The sequence below is a fragment of the Mobula hypostoma genome, chromosome 16, assembly GCF_963921235.1.
Source record: "Mobula hypostoma chromosome 16, sMobHyp1.1, whole genome shotgun sequence".
Lineage (NCBI taxonomy): Eukaryota > Metazoa > Chordata > Chondrichthyes > Myliobatiformes > Myliobatidae > Mobula > Mobula hypostoma.
Window position 1 is genome coordinate 15986697 of NC_086112.1, and position 16334 is coordinate 16003030.

The 16334-nt window shown below is 42.6% G+C and overlaps 1 protein-coding gene across 1 annotated transcript in view; it reads left to right on the plus strand.

Moving 5' to 3' along the window:
• The window catches only part of LOC134357255 (leucyl-cystinyl aminopeptidase-like), a 111185-nt gene that overhangs the window by 48583 nt on the left and 46268 nt on the right, over nucleotides 1-16334 (plus strand). The window contains exons 6-7 of the mRNA XM_063068593.1: nucleotides 484-638; nucleotides 11618-11731. Coding sequence (XP_062924663.1) covers nucleotides 484-638; nucleotides 11618-11731 — 269 coding nt within the window. The remainder of the gene's footprint in view (nucleotides 1-483; nucleotides 639-11617; nucleotides 11732-16334) is intronic.

Sequence of the window (16334 nt, forward strand, 5' to 3'; positions counted from 1 at the left end):
CAATCTTTCTTAGTTTCCCAGTTCAGGTAACCAAAGGATCACTTTAGTAAATCTTTGTTACATTCCCTCCATGTCAAGAACTTTATTCCAGAGAGGAAGTCTAAATTGTACGTATAATTGTAAATGAGATCTTCCCTTTTCCCTACACAGCTCTAGAAAGTTATACCCCTTCCTGTGTAACACACACAAAATGCTGAAGCAACTCAACAGGTTTGGCAGCATCTATGGAAAAGAATAAACAGTTGATGCTTTGGGCAAGACCCTTCATAAGGACTGGTCATTCTTTTTCATAGATGCTGTTGAGTTCCTCCAGCTTTTTGTGTGTGTTACTGTGGATTTCCACCATCTGCAGAATCTCTTATGTCTGTTGTCTTGTATTCATCCTCTTGCAATAAGGGTTAAGACCCACTTCCCCACCCTCCCTCCCCAGTCTATTCAATATGCCATTTATATGGATTGAATAATTGTGTTTCCATTTTCTAGATCTGGTAGCTCTCCCTGTCTTTGAAAAGGAGGCCACGGAAAATTGGGGGCTGATCAATTTTCGAGAAATGGCACTTCTTTGCAAGGAAGAGACAGCTTCTGTAAGAGACAAACAAACGATTGCTCGCCTAATTGCTCATGAATTGGCTCATCAGGTATTTAATGTTTATTGAATAATATAGGTTTGATTTTAGTTAAGCAACTGTTAATCTGTTCATTATTGAACAGATTTATTTCATTAGTATGTTCCACAAATCATTGTTTAGCCTAAGACTGAATTTCTGCTTGTCTTAATTTTAATGCAATGTTCTTATGTCCTGTTGCTACGTACTTGCTGAAAGCTCACTAAGATCTCTTGTGGGTCATAATTTTTTAATTTTTCCACTTCCAGAATCTGAATCAATCTTTTGTTTCTCCTATTCTGTAAACAGAAATGGAATGTTCATGTAATAGATTAACTTTCATTCTGGTAAGAGAAGTTCTTCACTACTTCACTGCTTCCCCCATCTAAAACTGCATTTCTTCCACATGGAAAAAGAGTTGTCACTCTAACAGTCTGTGTACCCCACATTGTATTTTTTTTTCTCTAGGAGTGATGAATAACGAGTTGATAGTGGAAAGAAGGGAGCGCAAATCAATGTTGGCTGCTGGCCTGGTTTCTAAATTAAAGAAGTGGATGATCAAGGGATTTGAGAAATTGCTCAGAAGATGTAGATGATTTTGAAATGCTTTAGTTAATTCCTGGGACAAGTGTTGGAACTCAACAAGTTGGCATCAGTTTCTTTTCAGCCAGATTTTTGTTGTGTCTAAATTTAAGTTTGGCTCCTACAATTGTTCAACCACTGACTGGCAACACACAAGCTACCTACTATTTGGCAGAAGTCACATGTTATAGCACTATTAAAGCCCGGAAAAGATCCCTCAGATCCTAAGAGTTTTCGGCCAATCTCACTGCTTTGCCACATCAATAAGCTGTTTGAACGCCTGATACTCAGTAGGATAGCACCAACTGTAGATGAGAAGATCATTCCAGAGCAAGCAGGTTTCTGCCCCGGCAAATCAACAACAAGCCAACTGCTCAACCTCATACAATATATCGAAGATGGTTTTGAGCAAGGGATGGTAACAGGTGCTGTTTTTGTAGACTTGTCAGCAGCTTACAATACGGTGAACCATGGACGTCTCCTCTGCAAGATCCTGGAGATGACAAAAGATACTCACTTAACAGAGCTCTTGGAAAGCATGCTTCAGAATCACCGGTTCTATGTTGAACTAAGTGGGAAGCACAGCAAGTGGCGTATTCAGAAGAATGGTTTTCCTCTGGGAAGTGTCCTTGCACCCTGCAGTACAACATCTACACAAATGACCAACCTATCGATGATGTCGCACGCCGTTTTATATATGCTGATGACTTATGCATCACTGCCCAACGCACTGATTTTAACACCGTGGAGAAAATGCTTTCTAATGCCTTAGGGGGACTAACATCCTATTATGAAGAAGACCACCTCCACGCAAACCCATCAAAGACGCAAGTTTGTGCATTCCACCTCAGGAACTGTGAAGCCAAGCGGTAGCTTAAAGTAACCAGGTGTGGAGCAACACTGAGGCATTGCGAGCACCCTATCTACTTAGGAGTTACCCTTGACAGATGCCTCACTTTCAAGAACATCAATAAGACAAAGGCAAAACTGAACGCACGAAACAACATCCTGAATAAGCTCACTAACACAAAATGGGGAGCAAGTTCGAAAACATTGCAAGCCAGTGCACTTGCTCTTTGCTATTCCACTGCTGAACACGCCTGCCCTGCATGGGAAAGATCTACTCATGCTAAGAAGATGGATGCCGTTCTGAATGCAAGCTGCTGACTTATCACAGGTTGTTTAAAACCAACAAACACCAACAGCCTATATACCCTGGCGGGTATCGCTCCCTCTGATATAAGAAGAACGGTAGCCAGCAAGGAAGAACGACTCCGTCAAACATCAGATGAGAGGCACCCTCTACATTAGTGGTTGCCAACTGGTCAATCTTTGAGACTTTCCCAGTAAATCCTGGAAAAAAAAATATGAAAAATAAATACACAAATACATTATATCTGATAAACCTTTTGATGCAAAAGCAAATTTTACCCCTAGAGTACATATGTGAGTCATATGTAATAACTTCTACTTTGAAAAAGGACCACTCGACAACTTCATGTTCAAAGGAACAACTTTATCTGGGACGGCAAAACCAATGCGGCAGAGGGACTTTTACACACGTGCAGAAAAGAAAGGAAGTAAAGCCCCGCAACCCCAGAAGCAACCTCTGTTTGCAAACAGCTTTCCGTAGTGGGAGTATTGCTGTATTACCATTTTTCTAATTGGTATTAACTTATCTTTATAATGCTCACATTACAACATTTTAATTCTAAGTTACATTATTTAATTTTATTTCAACACGAGAAATAAATGAATAAAAATTGACTGTTGCACTCAGTGTGATGACTGGGGCTGAATACTTTCTGCTAGTTCCCTGAAATTTGGCTCATAACTACATAAGCCAGTCTGAGACAGTCTTTGAGGTGTCTGTCAGTAAGACAGCTCCTGTACTTAGATTTAATAATTTTCATCTGTGAATGTGCAATTTCACACATAAGTTGACCCGAAGTAGGTACTGACTTTTAGTGCACATGTGGTGAGATGAGGAAACTTCTCCCTGCTGACAAGCCCCCAAAAGTCACCATCCCTTGATCTTGCATTAAGCTTGATGTCATTTTGCAAATCAGTTATTTCCATTTCAATATCTTGGCACACCAAATACTTGCTGGAATTTGGCTGCTATCTGTTCTATAGCGATCGGCAGAAATGGGTTTGAAATAAATGCAGCAATATCTTTCATGACGTTTAACTCCCCAAAACGCCGATCTAACTCTATTGCCAGTTTGTTTTGGTAAGCACAGTACTGCTCAGGACGAAAAGCATTTGTTTTTCTTAATGGCCTATAACAGTTTCTTCGAGTTGGGAAAGTGTGTCAGCCTCCTGTTCTTTAAATTTGAAATCCAAACACCGAGCTTGGCCTTAAACGCATTTACTGCGCTTATCATGTGGGTTAGGTGTCGGTCTTTTCCCATGAGCTCGTTGTTAAGTGTGTTTAATTTAGCCGTTAGCTCTGTCAGAAACCCTGAATCCAGTAGCCACGCATCATCTGACAGTTCCTCCTGCTCCTCGTTTCTTTATCTCAGGCAGCAAGTCAACAAACCGTTGCAGCACAGCGTCCTCGCAAACCTCCTGACAGACTGAATATTCAAATGGACAGTTTCCTTTGTTAGACTGAATGTTGAATCTGCCACGTTTTTCAGGTGTTTTGTATTGGTAAACTGTTACTGAGACACTAGTATAAGTTTCAGGGGTACGCAAGCTAATGACACCACTGTTTTTTGTTTCCCAGTTCCTTTACATTTGGGGAATGTTGGAATTTAAAGGGGGAGAAGTGTTGTAATGTGAGCATTGTGAAGATAAGTTAATACCAATTAGGATAATGGTAATGTAGCAATACTCGCGCTGCGGAAAGCTGTTTGTAAACAGAGGTTGTTTCTGGGGTTGCAGGATTTTACTTCTGGTCTTTTCTGTGCATGTGTGTATAAGCCTCTCCGCCGCATTGGTTTTGCCGTCCCAGATAAAGTTGTACCTTTGAACATGAAGTTGTCGAGTGGTCCTTTTTCAAAGTAGAAGTTACTACAAAAGATATTAAGTATTGTAATATTCTTAAAGAAAGACAGCTATGGCCTGTTTGATATGCTAGTTACAGTGTTTTCTTGGTTGAATTAATTTGAAAGTTTGACAAAAGCATTTTATGTAATTCAAATACAATTAGCCCAAATAAAAGGCCTCAAATTGGAAGTACAATCTGAGTTGTTTTTTCTCTAAATGATTTAGTAGGTAGATCTTGCCTTTCACTAAGGCCGAGGTAGGGGATCTTGGGCTTACAAAGGTTGGCATCACTACTCTATATGGTCATACACCTACACCCAGCCGCCTGAAGTCAAGGAAGAGCTTCATGAACAGTGTTGTTCCATTACAATCAACCCCATCTGAAGCCCGCATCGCCTTGTGGAAAGACCGGCTCGCCAGTCCCACACAACCCCCAACGATGGAAATTCCACCGGATGAAAGCCTTCCCCCAGGAGCTAATTGCAACTGGGCAACCTGGAAGTGCCTTAACAGACTTAGGACTGGTGTAGGTCATTCAAAGGTGTCACTAAGCAAATGGGGATGTACAACCAGCCCGACAACTTGTGAATGTGGAACTGAGCCACAAACTATGCAACATCTCCTGCAATGCCCAATGCTAGAGGAACCCTGTAGTGTTGCAGATCTTGCCGAATTCAACAACAAGGTGCAAAATGTGTCCAGTTCTGGCTGGGCCATGTATAGACTGTCCGCAGACACGATAAGAATTTAATTTCAAGACAGAAATTTCCTGTTTTCTAATTAGCCACCTTTTAACTGCCCCATATTAGCCACCAGTTATCAACTTTATTCAGAAGTGATGCTGAAGTTGATACAAGAAATGGCAGGATCGACATCGGTTTATTGCCTAGTCTGAAAGGAGGAAGCTCTGGGATTAACTGTGATGTCTGTAACCTAGGAAAAGTCAGTATAGCTATGAGACATGAAACTTCACTCTTTTCGTACAATACCTCTCACACCTGTCAAATTAATATTCAAATTGTGTTTGGAAGTTCAAGAGAACTTTGCTAATATGTTTGTAGGTTTTCATAAATAAAACAGCAGAGGCATTTTAAGTTTAAGAGAAACCATAACTCCTTTATTGTCCTCCAAACACAGAAATAAAACGTGGTTTAAGTAAATTCACGTAACTATATCATCACGTTAGAACAGCCTCTTAAAGTGAAAACTCAACTCGGTGTCGGTGGTTGTGAATCATGCCTCTCCCCCAGAATTCACAAAAACTGGCATTGTGAACCTGTCCGGAATTCGGACGAGCTTCCCGGCTTGGGTCCTATATTCCATGCGTGGAGTAACAGCAGCAGTGCATCTAGCTTGTCCAGAGGCGTGTTGACATGCTCATGGTGTGATGTCAGGGGCATCACTGCTATTCTTGGAGTGCAGTTTAAGGCTATCTATCAAAATACATTCGGGTTTACCCCTTCTATCTGTGATAAAAGTCATTTCTCTCCATTTCTAAATGTGGAACAGGCCATCCTAAGGGGGCCTAAAGGAATGTTGGTGTGCATCATGGTGTTTGAACATAATCAAGGCAGAATGTGGGTCAACAGGAACCCAAGAGTGCTGTATGCCATGGTGGGAGGTAGGAATAGCTGCAAAGAAATTGAATTTAAGGAGGGAGGAATACTGTTGAGAGGCGAACCAGGCAGTCTTGGCATCAGGAATAAAATCACCTGGCACTCATACTAGCTGCCCATAGGTCAAGTCAGCCATGGCCAACTACGGGTCTTTTCCTTTTTTTTTGGAGCTGTTTAAGCCCCAGGTGGACCCAGAGGAGATGATCATGCAAACACTCATCCGTAAGGGAAGCCCTCAGAGCAGCCTTTAAGAAGCGGTGAAACCATTTGCATAGGCCATTGGACTATGAATAATATACTCTGGTGTGGTATAACCTGACACCCAGGATCTATGCCATTGCAGCCCATAGGTTTGATGTGAATTGGGGATCATGGTCCGGAAGTATTAGATGGGGTGCCTAACCGAGTCACCCAGGTGCTGATGAATGCCTGAGCCACATCTGCAGGCATCAGCAATGCTAGACGAATGACCTCTGACCACCTGGTGTTGTGGTTCACCGTGGTAAGGCGGTGCGTGAAACCACGAGAGGGGTGGAAGAGGACCAACCTGGTCCATGTTCACATGGTCATACCATTGCTCAGGGATCTCAAAAGGTGCCAATGGCGCACGTATGTGACGCTCAACTTTATATGCCAGTAAAATATTCTGATGTGTGATGGGAAACAGTTAACCAACCTCCTGAAAGCACTGTGTAATTTTGTAGTTGGAATCTTTATGGAGCAGATGACAATACCTCGGTGAACAGCAGGAAACCTCTTGATGATTGGCAGTGCTTTATGTTTTTTGTGTCTCTTGGAAATACTGGTTTTAGGGTCCAAAAGTTTCTCTTGGTCAGTCTCTGTGCTTGACCACAGGGAATGCACCTCAGATACGCAGTATATAGCAATGTCATTGATTAGTGGTGGAACCATTTTGTGAGTCAAATGTTTCTTGAAGAATCAAAATTCTTCGTGAGGCTTAGAATTTGTAGAGGAAGACGGCAAAGAAGGTTGTCTGCTCTTGTCCATTTTGTAGATTTTTTTGTACATTTTTCTCAGAAACCCTTACTTGCAAAATGTGATTGGTTAAATTTTCTATTTGTTGCTTCCTTGTTGAAACCCAATACTTTGGACAAGCTGATTTTATTGACATTTTGTTAGCTCTGCCCATGCTGCCTACTCTTTATCTCTGAAGTACGTTCTCTGCAAATATCATTTTGTATGTTCATATATTGATTATAATTCTCAAGGGCACATATCTCTATTGGTGACCAGCTGTTAATGCCACTGGTGACGTTGACTCTTGGTTTTGGAGATGACGGTGAAAATACATTATGAAATGCACCAAGCTGCCTGGTGTGGCTTTGATGTATTTTTACAGCATGTGTTAGTCAGTGGCTTCTCTCCTAGATTTTAATGAGCAAGCTGAAAAGCAAGAGACTACGGCTATACCAGATTTTGATTTTAAGAAGTGTTTAATTTTTTATGTAAACCTCTCACCGGGGCTCGTATACAAACTTGGCTCGTTAGCTGTCTCTGCTAACAGCCACGTGACTCAGGTGAGATGGTCACCTTTCATAAACAATAAACTTTTAGAATTTATATGATTTGGGGTTCAACCAAACAGGAACGTTGTGACGTTGCGATTAAAGAAACCTTGATTTGAGCCAATGCTGTGTAAATAACTGCTCATGCACAATTATCAGTCAGCAAGAAATAACAGATCATACACCTCATAAAATTATAAAGACAGTATATTTTTACCAATTTTAGCTTGATCAAGCAGTTAATTGAAAGAAAAAAGGGCCCATTACAGTTAAACCAGTCCAATGTGCACATAAACATTGGAGCTCATTCTGGAATAATCGGTGTGTATCTCTTTATCACACGCTGGATCCACAGTCTGTGTGAAAGTACCCGCTACATTTCAAGCTCTGCTCAAAGAGCATCTCGAACGAACTGACTCCCTCTCTGGAGTATGGCCTCTGTCTCCTTGGAGCCATTCATCTGTACAAAGCACTTCCAACAGCGTTCTGCAGCGTCTTCCCTTCTGTCCCGCTCCAGAGCTCCCACCAGGAGACCCCAAAGCAGACTACTGTCTGTCACAAATCTCTCTCAGTCCTGCTCTGTCTGGAACCTTCTCCCGATCCCAACATGCAGATTGGCTGATACCACTCCTAACTTGAACAACATGGTTTCTTATCTTTAGCCAAAACCAAAACATTCTACTAGCAGGACACATTGCTTTTGCTGAAAGCTACTTAAGTGAAATACCTACAGCATAGCAGTAGAAATCTTAACCATGGCATTACACTCTTTCCCCTCCCCCCTCCCCCACCAAAAATAGTCATGTCCTCATGACCTTGGAACTTATTAAAGCATTATTAGTAACACAGTATTCAAGTGAATTTCGTGATTTGAGGATCCCCCAATCCATTTGTTAATGGAAGTAGCATATCTCACTGGGAATGGACGTAACACTCCGTTTTTCAGGTGTATCCTCCATCAACCTAGCTAGAGGTGTCCTGACTCTGAGACCTCCTTACCTCATCTTCCAGCTTCTCCCTGTGACCTTTTCTGTCTACTAGAGGATGCCTCCCCGTCTATCAAATGTACCTTCTGGCGGCTCGGGTCCCCTTGCCCCGTGACTGAACTTGGCTTCATTCAGTTCAAGCAGGTGCTGCCAAACATCCTCAATCCCAGCTGGTGCCAATAGGCAAGACCTCTCTGGGAAAGGGGTGTCCTCAGTCACGCTAAAAGTGTGGCGAGTAGTCTTGGAGCGACCAACGTCAGACTCGTCAGTAGAAAAGACATCTTGGTGTTCTAACATCCTCTCAGTTCATCTCCTTCTCAATTCCTCGGGTATCGGTGCGTCACGAGAGTTGAATGACTTTGATGTCGACCTCCTCAATCCAGGAAACCATTTCTCTTCCTTTTCCCCTGGAAAACTAGACACTACTGTTACGGGAAAAAGAGGGGCAATTGGCATCCCATGTCTGAGGATAATAACACTCCCTGGGGTGTTCCGGACAATCACCGTCATCCTGTTTGCAGAGACAACTAAAGATATCTGCAGTTCAGCTCTCACCAGCATTCCTACAGGTTGGCATGACTCCTCTTCCTGATCATCAGGAATATTCACCTGGATGGCCGAGATGTTGGGCATTCTGGCAAAATTGAGGGTTCCCATCACTCTTTCTACTCACAACATGACAGGTTTAGACTGGGTATACCATACAGTTCCTCATTTCTGCTTAGGAGGAACTTGCACCTTCTTAAAAGCAGCTCTGAACACGAGGCGAATGGACAATGTTTTCAAAAGCAAAGTAACTTAAGAATCGGTGTCAAGTATGGCTCTATCATGAGCATCTTCAATCCGTATGGACACATCAGAGCCTGGTCCCACTGAAACTTCAAGAATAGTGTTTTGCACTTTAATATTTCCCTTGATATAGTGATTGGAATGTAGCCTCTCCAAGATACCAGCCCGTTCCTTTACTGAGTCCCTCCATAGCTTTGCCTCTTTTCTGCTTTGATTATGAAACCTCTGCACCATTAGTCCTGCAGGTGGGTCCAGTTTCCATTGAGTCAACTCAGCTTGAAGGTTTTTCACCTCATCCCTCAAAAACTCTATCTCTGTGGCACTTTAGCAGCAGAGGCTACCACTGAAGACATGACTCGGCTTTTGGAAATGTTCCGCTTCGAAATAATGTTTTCTTCCTCTAACTTCTCTGAGTAACTCAGCAAAAGATGGAGGAGGGTGCGTCTTGCAGGTCATTCAAATGGATAGTGACCACATCGTGTGACAGTGCGCCCTTCACAACTTGCTCCATCCTCGAGCAATTTCTCTCAGAGACAGTTGAACAAACAAGGCAGCAGTTTCTCCAGTTTGAAAAGGCAGGCAGACAACTTCTCTCCTTCGCCCTGGATTGGGCGCCTAAACTTCATCCTAAGATTGGCTGCACTTTCAGCAACGCCAAAAGCATCTTCCAGAACTTGCAAGTATTTAGCTGACATGGCTAATAGATTTTCTGCCTTTAGGAGCCTCACTATATCAGCTGCCAGATCCTTTAAACACTCTACCAGTCTCTGATTTTTCATATTATCTGAGCACTGCCATTCATCCAGTAAGTGGGATGTCTGCTCTGCCCAAACCTCATTCTTCTTCCCCATCGGGTGTGTTAAATCCAGAGAACACTCCCAGCCTACGATAACTTTGACTTTCCGCACATACACTTTGGCATTTATCGATAAGTGATGGCTGAAACCAGATCAGTTTTTAAATCAACCGCTGAAGGATCCATGGAACTTTCACATCAGAAGACACCTTTCCTTCACTTTACAGAAATGAGAACAGCTTGTCTTTAAAGTCTTTGCCCTCAGCTCCCTTCCTACCTTCTCTAAAAAATATAGACGGCTCATGGCCCCCACCTCTCCAGAGTCTCCTAAAGTATCAGGCAGCTTGACTTCAGTCATGTCACTGCTAGTCTGGACTAACACGGCATCCTTGCCAGCTGATGGGCCAAAACGCCGTTCAGTCGGCATAACTTTCCCCAACACCTCTACGGAACTCAGCACTCTGAAGATCCACCCCATTCAGAACACAAACTCTATTTATAGATAATCTCTTTGAGTCGCTCCAACCCTTAATCCCTGCGGTATCCGTAATAAAGTACCTTAATGACTTTCCACGACACTAGTTTAAACATAGGCTTATACACACAAGCTGTTTAATCAATCTGAAAACAACAGGTACACAGCATCTGAAATTTCCAGACTAGCCCTCACAAAAGTAACCCTCTCACTGGGGCTCATATACAAACTTGGCTCATTAGCTAAGTCTGCCAACAGCCACGTGACTCAGTGGCAAGACCACCTTTCATAAAGAATAAATGTCTAGGGTTGGCATGATTTGGGGTTCAACCAAACAGGAAAGGTGTAATGTTTCGACTTAAAAAACAATGTGGATTTGAGCGAATGCCGTGCAAATACTGCGCATACACCATTATCATTTGGCAAGAAGTAACAGATCGTACCCTGCATAAAATTAAAAAGAATGTAAATTTGCCAAACAGTTTAATAGGAGAAAGAACAGAAAGGACACATTTCAGTTAAACCAGCTCAATGTGCACATAAACGTTGGACCTCATGCTGCAGTATTCAGGGGTGTAGCTGTTACTCACAGGCTGGTCCGACGGTCGGTGTGAAAACATCCGCCACATTGTGAACTCCCCTCAAAAACCATCTTGAACAAACTGGCTCTCAGGAGTATTGGCGCTTCCTCCTTGGAGCCATTCATCTGCACAAACCACGTCTTCCAATAGGCACTCTCCTTCCAATGGCATTCTGCGGCATCTTCCCTTTAGTCACTCTCTGTAGCTGCCACCAAAAGACCCCAAAGCAGACTACCATCCGTCACAATCCTCTGTTCTTCTTGCTTCTCCCAATCCCAGTATTCTGATTGGCTGACACAACATTACAAAGTTGAACAACATGGCTTCTTACCTTTAGCCAAAGCCAAAATATTCTACCAGCTTTTTGCAGAAAACTGCTAAAATGAACTACCTGCAGCAAAGCAGTAGAAATCCTGATCAGGTCATTACACTTATTTTCATTTAGAAGACCTCTGTAGCTTTTGTTCGTAATGTTTGAGGGTTTAATTGGCACTAAGATGATTAACCATTCTGTGGAAAATTCATCATATTTTGTATTTTTTCCATTACAACTAATGGAATACAATGTAAAATGAATCTCATGGTGACATGTATATATTTTGATAATATGATTACTTCAAAATTTAATGTAATATTGCTCTATTTCTTGTATCATTTTTGTTCTTAGTGGTTTGGTAACCTAGTGACTCTGGAATGGTGGAACAACCTTTGGTTAAAAGAAGGATTTGCCACTTTGATGGAAAAAATTTCACTGAAAAAAGTACTCCCTGAACTTCAAAGAGTAAGTTAAATTTTATTTTATTTTCCATCATAGGTAGAGGTCATTATTACCGGGAATAGAACTGTATGTTCTTCACTATAACTGACCTCTGTATGGAGATACCTGTGACCTGAATTAAAAGTTACAAGGGCACAAAGTATAATTTCCCTCTTAGTGTTTATATCAGCAACTAAACTTGTTAGTAATGTTTCAATGTCATCAACGTTTGAAGAAGTCCACTCTATTATGACAAAGTGATCACTAAAAAAAAGTATGGCTATTTAAATGTACTTGGACCATAAGATATAGGAGCAAATTAGGCATTTGGCCCATTGAGTCTGCTCTGCCATTTCATCGTGGCTGATCCAATTTTCCTCTCAGCCCAGTTTCCTGCATTATTCCCATAGAGCATCATACCCTGATCAGTCGAGAATCTGTCAACCTCTGCCTTAAATATGCATAAAGACTAGGTCTCCACAGCTACCTGTGGCAAAGAATTCCACAGATTCACCACTCTCTGGCTAAATAAATTTCTCCTCATCTCCATTCTAAAAAGACACTCCTGTGTTCTGAAACTGTGTCCTCTTGTCTAAGAGTGCCCCACCATAGGAAACGTCCTCTCCACATTATCAAGGCTTTTCATTATCTGATAGGTTTCAATGGGGTCACCCATCATTCTTCTGAATTCTAGTGAATATAAGCTCAGAGCCATCAAACACTCTTTATATGACAAGTCATTCAATCCTGGAATCATTTTCATGTACCTCTTTGAACCCTCTTCACTTTCAGCACATCCTTTCTAAGATATGGGGCCAGAATTGCTCACAGTACTCCAAGTGAGTGCTTTATAAATTCTCAACATTACATCCTTGCTGTTATATTCTAATCCTCTTGAAATGAAAGCTAACATTGCAATATAGTGGACATTGTTGGATATTATAGACCAACGGACTCCTACAGCTACCTGGCCTATACCTCGTCCAACCCTGCTACTTGTAAAACTGCCATTCCCTTCTCTCAACTCCTCTGTCTCCGCCGCATCTGTTCTCAGGATTAGGCTTGGAAAGGAGATATCCTCCTTCTTCAAAGGAAGGGGCTTCCCTTCTTCCACCATCAATGCCATCCTCAACTGCATCTCTTCCATTTCACACGCATCTGTTCTGACCTCATCCTCCCGGCATGCTACCAGGGATAGGGTTCCTCTTGTTTTCGCATACCACTCACCAGCCTCCGCGTCCAACACATAATTCTCTGAAACCTCTGCCACCTCCCGCTGGATCCACCACAAAACACATCCTTCCTCCCCCGGCCCCCCATGTTCTGCTTTCCACAGGGATCGCTCCCTACATGACTCCCTTGTCCATTCGTCCCTCCTCACTGATCTCCCTCCTGGCACTTATCCTTGCAGTGGAACAAATGCCACACCCGCTATACTGAGTTCAGTGCTCTGGCTGTTTCCTCCTGTATATCGGTGGGACTGGATGTCGATTGGGAGACCGCCTCGCCGAGCATCTGCACTCTGTCCATCAGAACAAACAGGATCTCCTAGTGGCCACCCATTTTATATAACCATATAACAATTACAGCACGGAAACAGGCCATCTCGGCCCTTCTAGTCCGTGCCGAACTCTTACTCTCACCTGGTCCCACCGACCTGCACTCAGCCCATAACCCTCCATTCCTCTCCTGTCCATATAGTTGTCCAATTTAACTTTAAACGACAACATCAAACCTGCCTCAACCACTTCTGGAAGCTCGTTCCACTCTCTGAGTAAAGAAGGTCCCCCTCATGTTACCACTAAACTTCTGCCCTTTAACTCTCCACTCATGTCCTCTTGTTTGAATCTCCCCCACTCTCAATGGAAAAAGCCTATCCACATCAACTCGATCTATCCCCCCCATAATTTTAAATACCTCTATCGAGTCCCCCCCTCAACCTTCTACATTCCAAAGAATAAAGACCCAACTTGTTCAACCTTTCTCTGTAACTTAGGTGATGAAACCCAGGTAACATTCTAGTAAATCTTCTCCATACTCTCTCTATTTTGTTGACATCTTTTCTATAATTCGGTGACCAAAACTGTACATAATACTCCAAATTTGGCCTCAGCAATGCCTTGTACAATTTCAACATTACATCCCAATTCCTATACTCAATGCTCTAATTTATAAAGGCCAGCATACCAAAAGCTTTCTTCACCACCCTATCCACATGAGATTCCACTTTCACGGAACTATGCACCATTATTCCTAGATCCCTCTGTTCTACTGCATTCTTCAGTGCCCTACCATTTACGGTGTATGTTTTATTTTGATTAGTTTTACCAAAATGTAGCACCTCACATTTATCAGCATTAAACTCCATCTGCCATCTTTCAGCCCACTCTTCTAACTGGCCTAAATCTCTCTGCAAGCTTTGAAAACCTACTTCATTATCCACAACTCTACCTATCTTAGTATCATCTGCATACTTATTCATCCAATTTACCACCCCATCATCCAGATCATTAATGTATATGGCAAACAACATTGGACCCAGTACAGATCCCTGAGGCACACCACTAATCACCGGCCTCCAATCTGCCAAACAGTTATTCACCACTACTCTCTGGCGTCTCCCATCCAGCCACTGCTGAATCCATTTTACTACTTCAACATTAATACCTAATGATTGAACCTTCCTAACTAACCTTCCCTGTGGAACCTTGTCAAAGGCTTTACTGAAGTCCATATAGACAACATCCACCGCTTTACCCTCGTCAACTTTCCTAATAACCTCTTCAAAAAAATTCAATAAGATTTATCAAACAAATTCAATAAGATTTGTCTAACAATTTTAATTCTACTTCCCATTCCCATTCCAATAGCTTCATCCATGGCCTCCTCCACTGTTGGGTAAGGCCACACTTGGGTTGGAAGAACAACACCTTTTATTCCGTTTGGGTGGCCCCCAACCTGATGACATAAACATTGATTTCTCAAACTTCCAGTAATGCGTCCCCCCCCTTCACAATTTCCCATCCACTTGTCCTTCTCTCATGTTATCTCCTTGCCCGCCCATCGCCTCCCTCTAGTGTTCCTCCCCCATGCCCCCTTTTTTCCTTTCTTCCACGGCCTTCTGTCTCTTTCACCAGTCAACTTCCTAGATCTTTGCTTCATCCCTGCCCTTCTAAGTTTCACCTATTGCTTGGCGTTTCTCTCTCCCCTCCCCCACCTTTCAAATCTACTCCTCAGCTTTTTTTCCTCCAGTCCTCCCGAAGGGTTTTGGCTCAGAATGTTGACTGTACTTTTTTCCATAGATGCCGCCTGGCCTGCTAAGTTCTTCCAGCATCTTGTGTTTGTTGCTCGGATTTCCAGCATGTGCAGATTTTTTCTTGTTTGTGATTTGTAATACTGATACATAGAACCATAGAACCATAGAAACTACAGCACAGAAACAGGCCTTTTGGCCCTTCTTGGCTGTGCCGAATCATTTTCTGCCTAGTCCCACTGACCTGCACACGGAAAATATCCCTCCATACACCTCCCATCCATGTATCTGTCCAATTTATTCTTAAATGTTAAAAAAGAACCCGCATTTACCACCTCGTCTGGCAGCTCATTCCATACTCCCTCCACTCTCTGTGTGAAGAAGCCCCCCCCTAATGTTCCCTTTAAACTTTTCCCCCCTCACCCTTAACCCATGTCCTCTGGTTTTTTTTCTCCCCTTGCCTCCGTGGAAAAAGCCTGCTTGCATTCACTCTATCTATACCCATCACAATTTTATATACCTCTATCAAATCTCCGCTCATTCTTCTACGCTCCAGGGAATAAAGTCCTAACCTATTCAACCTTTCTCTGTAACTGAGTTTCTCAAGTCCTGGCAACAACCTTGTAAACCTTCTCTGCACTCTTTCAACCTTATTTATATCCTTCCTGTAATTTGGTGACCAAAACTGAACACAATACTCCAGATTAGACCTCACCAATGCCTTATACAACCTCATCATAACATTCCAGCTCTTATACTCAATACTTTGATTAATAAAGGCCAATGTACCAAAAGCTCTCTTTACGACCCTATCTACCTATGACGCCACTTTTAGGGAATTTTGTATCTGTATTCCCAGATCCCTCTGTTCCACTGCACTCCTCAGTGCCTTACCATTAACCCTGTATGTTCTACCTTGGTGTGTCTTTCCAACGTGCAATACCTCACACTTGTCTGCATTAAACTCCATCTGCCATTTTTCAGCCCATTTTTCCAGCTGGTCCAAGTCCCTCTGCAGGCTCTGAAAACCTTCCTCGCTGTCTACTACACCTCCAATCTTTGTATCATCAGCAAATTTGCTGATCCAATTTACCACATTATCACCCAGATCATTGATATAGATGACAAATAACAATGGACCCAGCACTGATCCCTGTGGCGCACCACTAGTCACAGGCCTCCACTCGGAGAAGCAATTCTCTACTACCACCCTTTGGCTTCTTCCATTGAGCCAATGTCTGATCCAATTTACCACCTCTCCATGTATACCTAGCGAGGAATTTTCCTAACTAACCTCCCATGCGGGACCTTGTCAAAGGCCTTACTGAAGTCCATGTAGACAATATCCACAGCCTTTCCTTCATCCACTTCCCT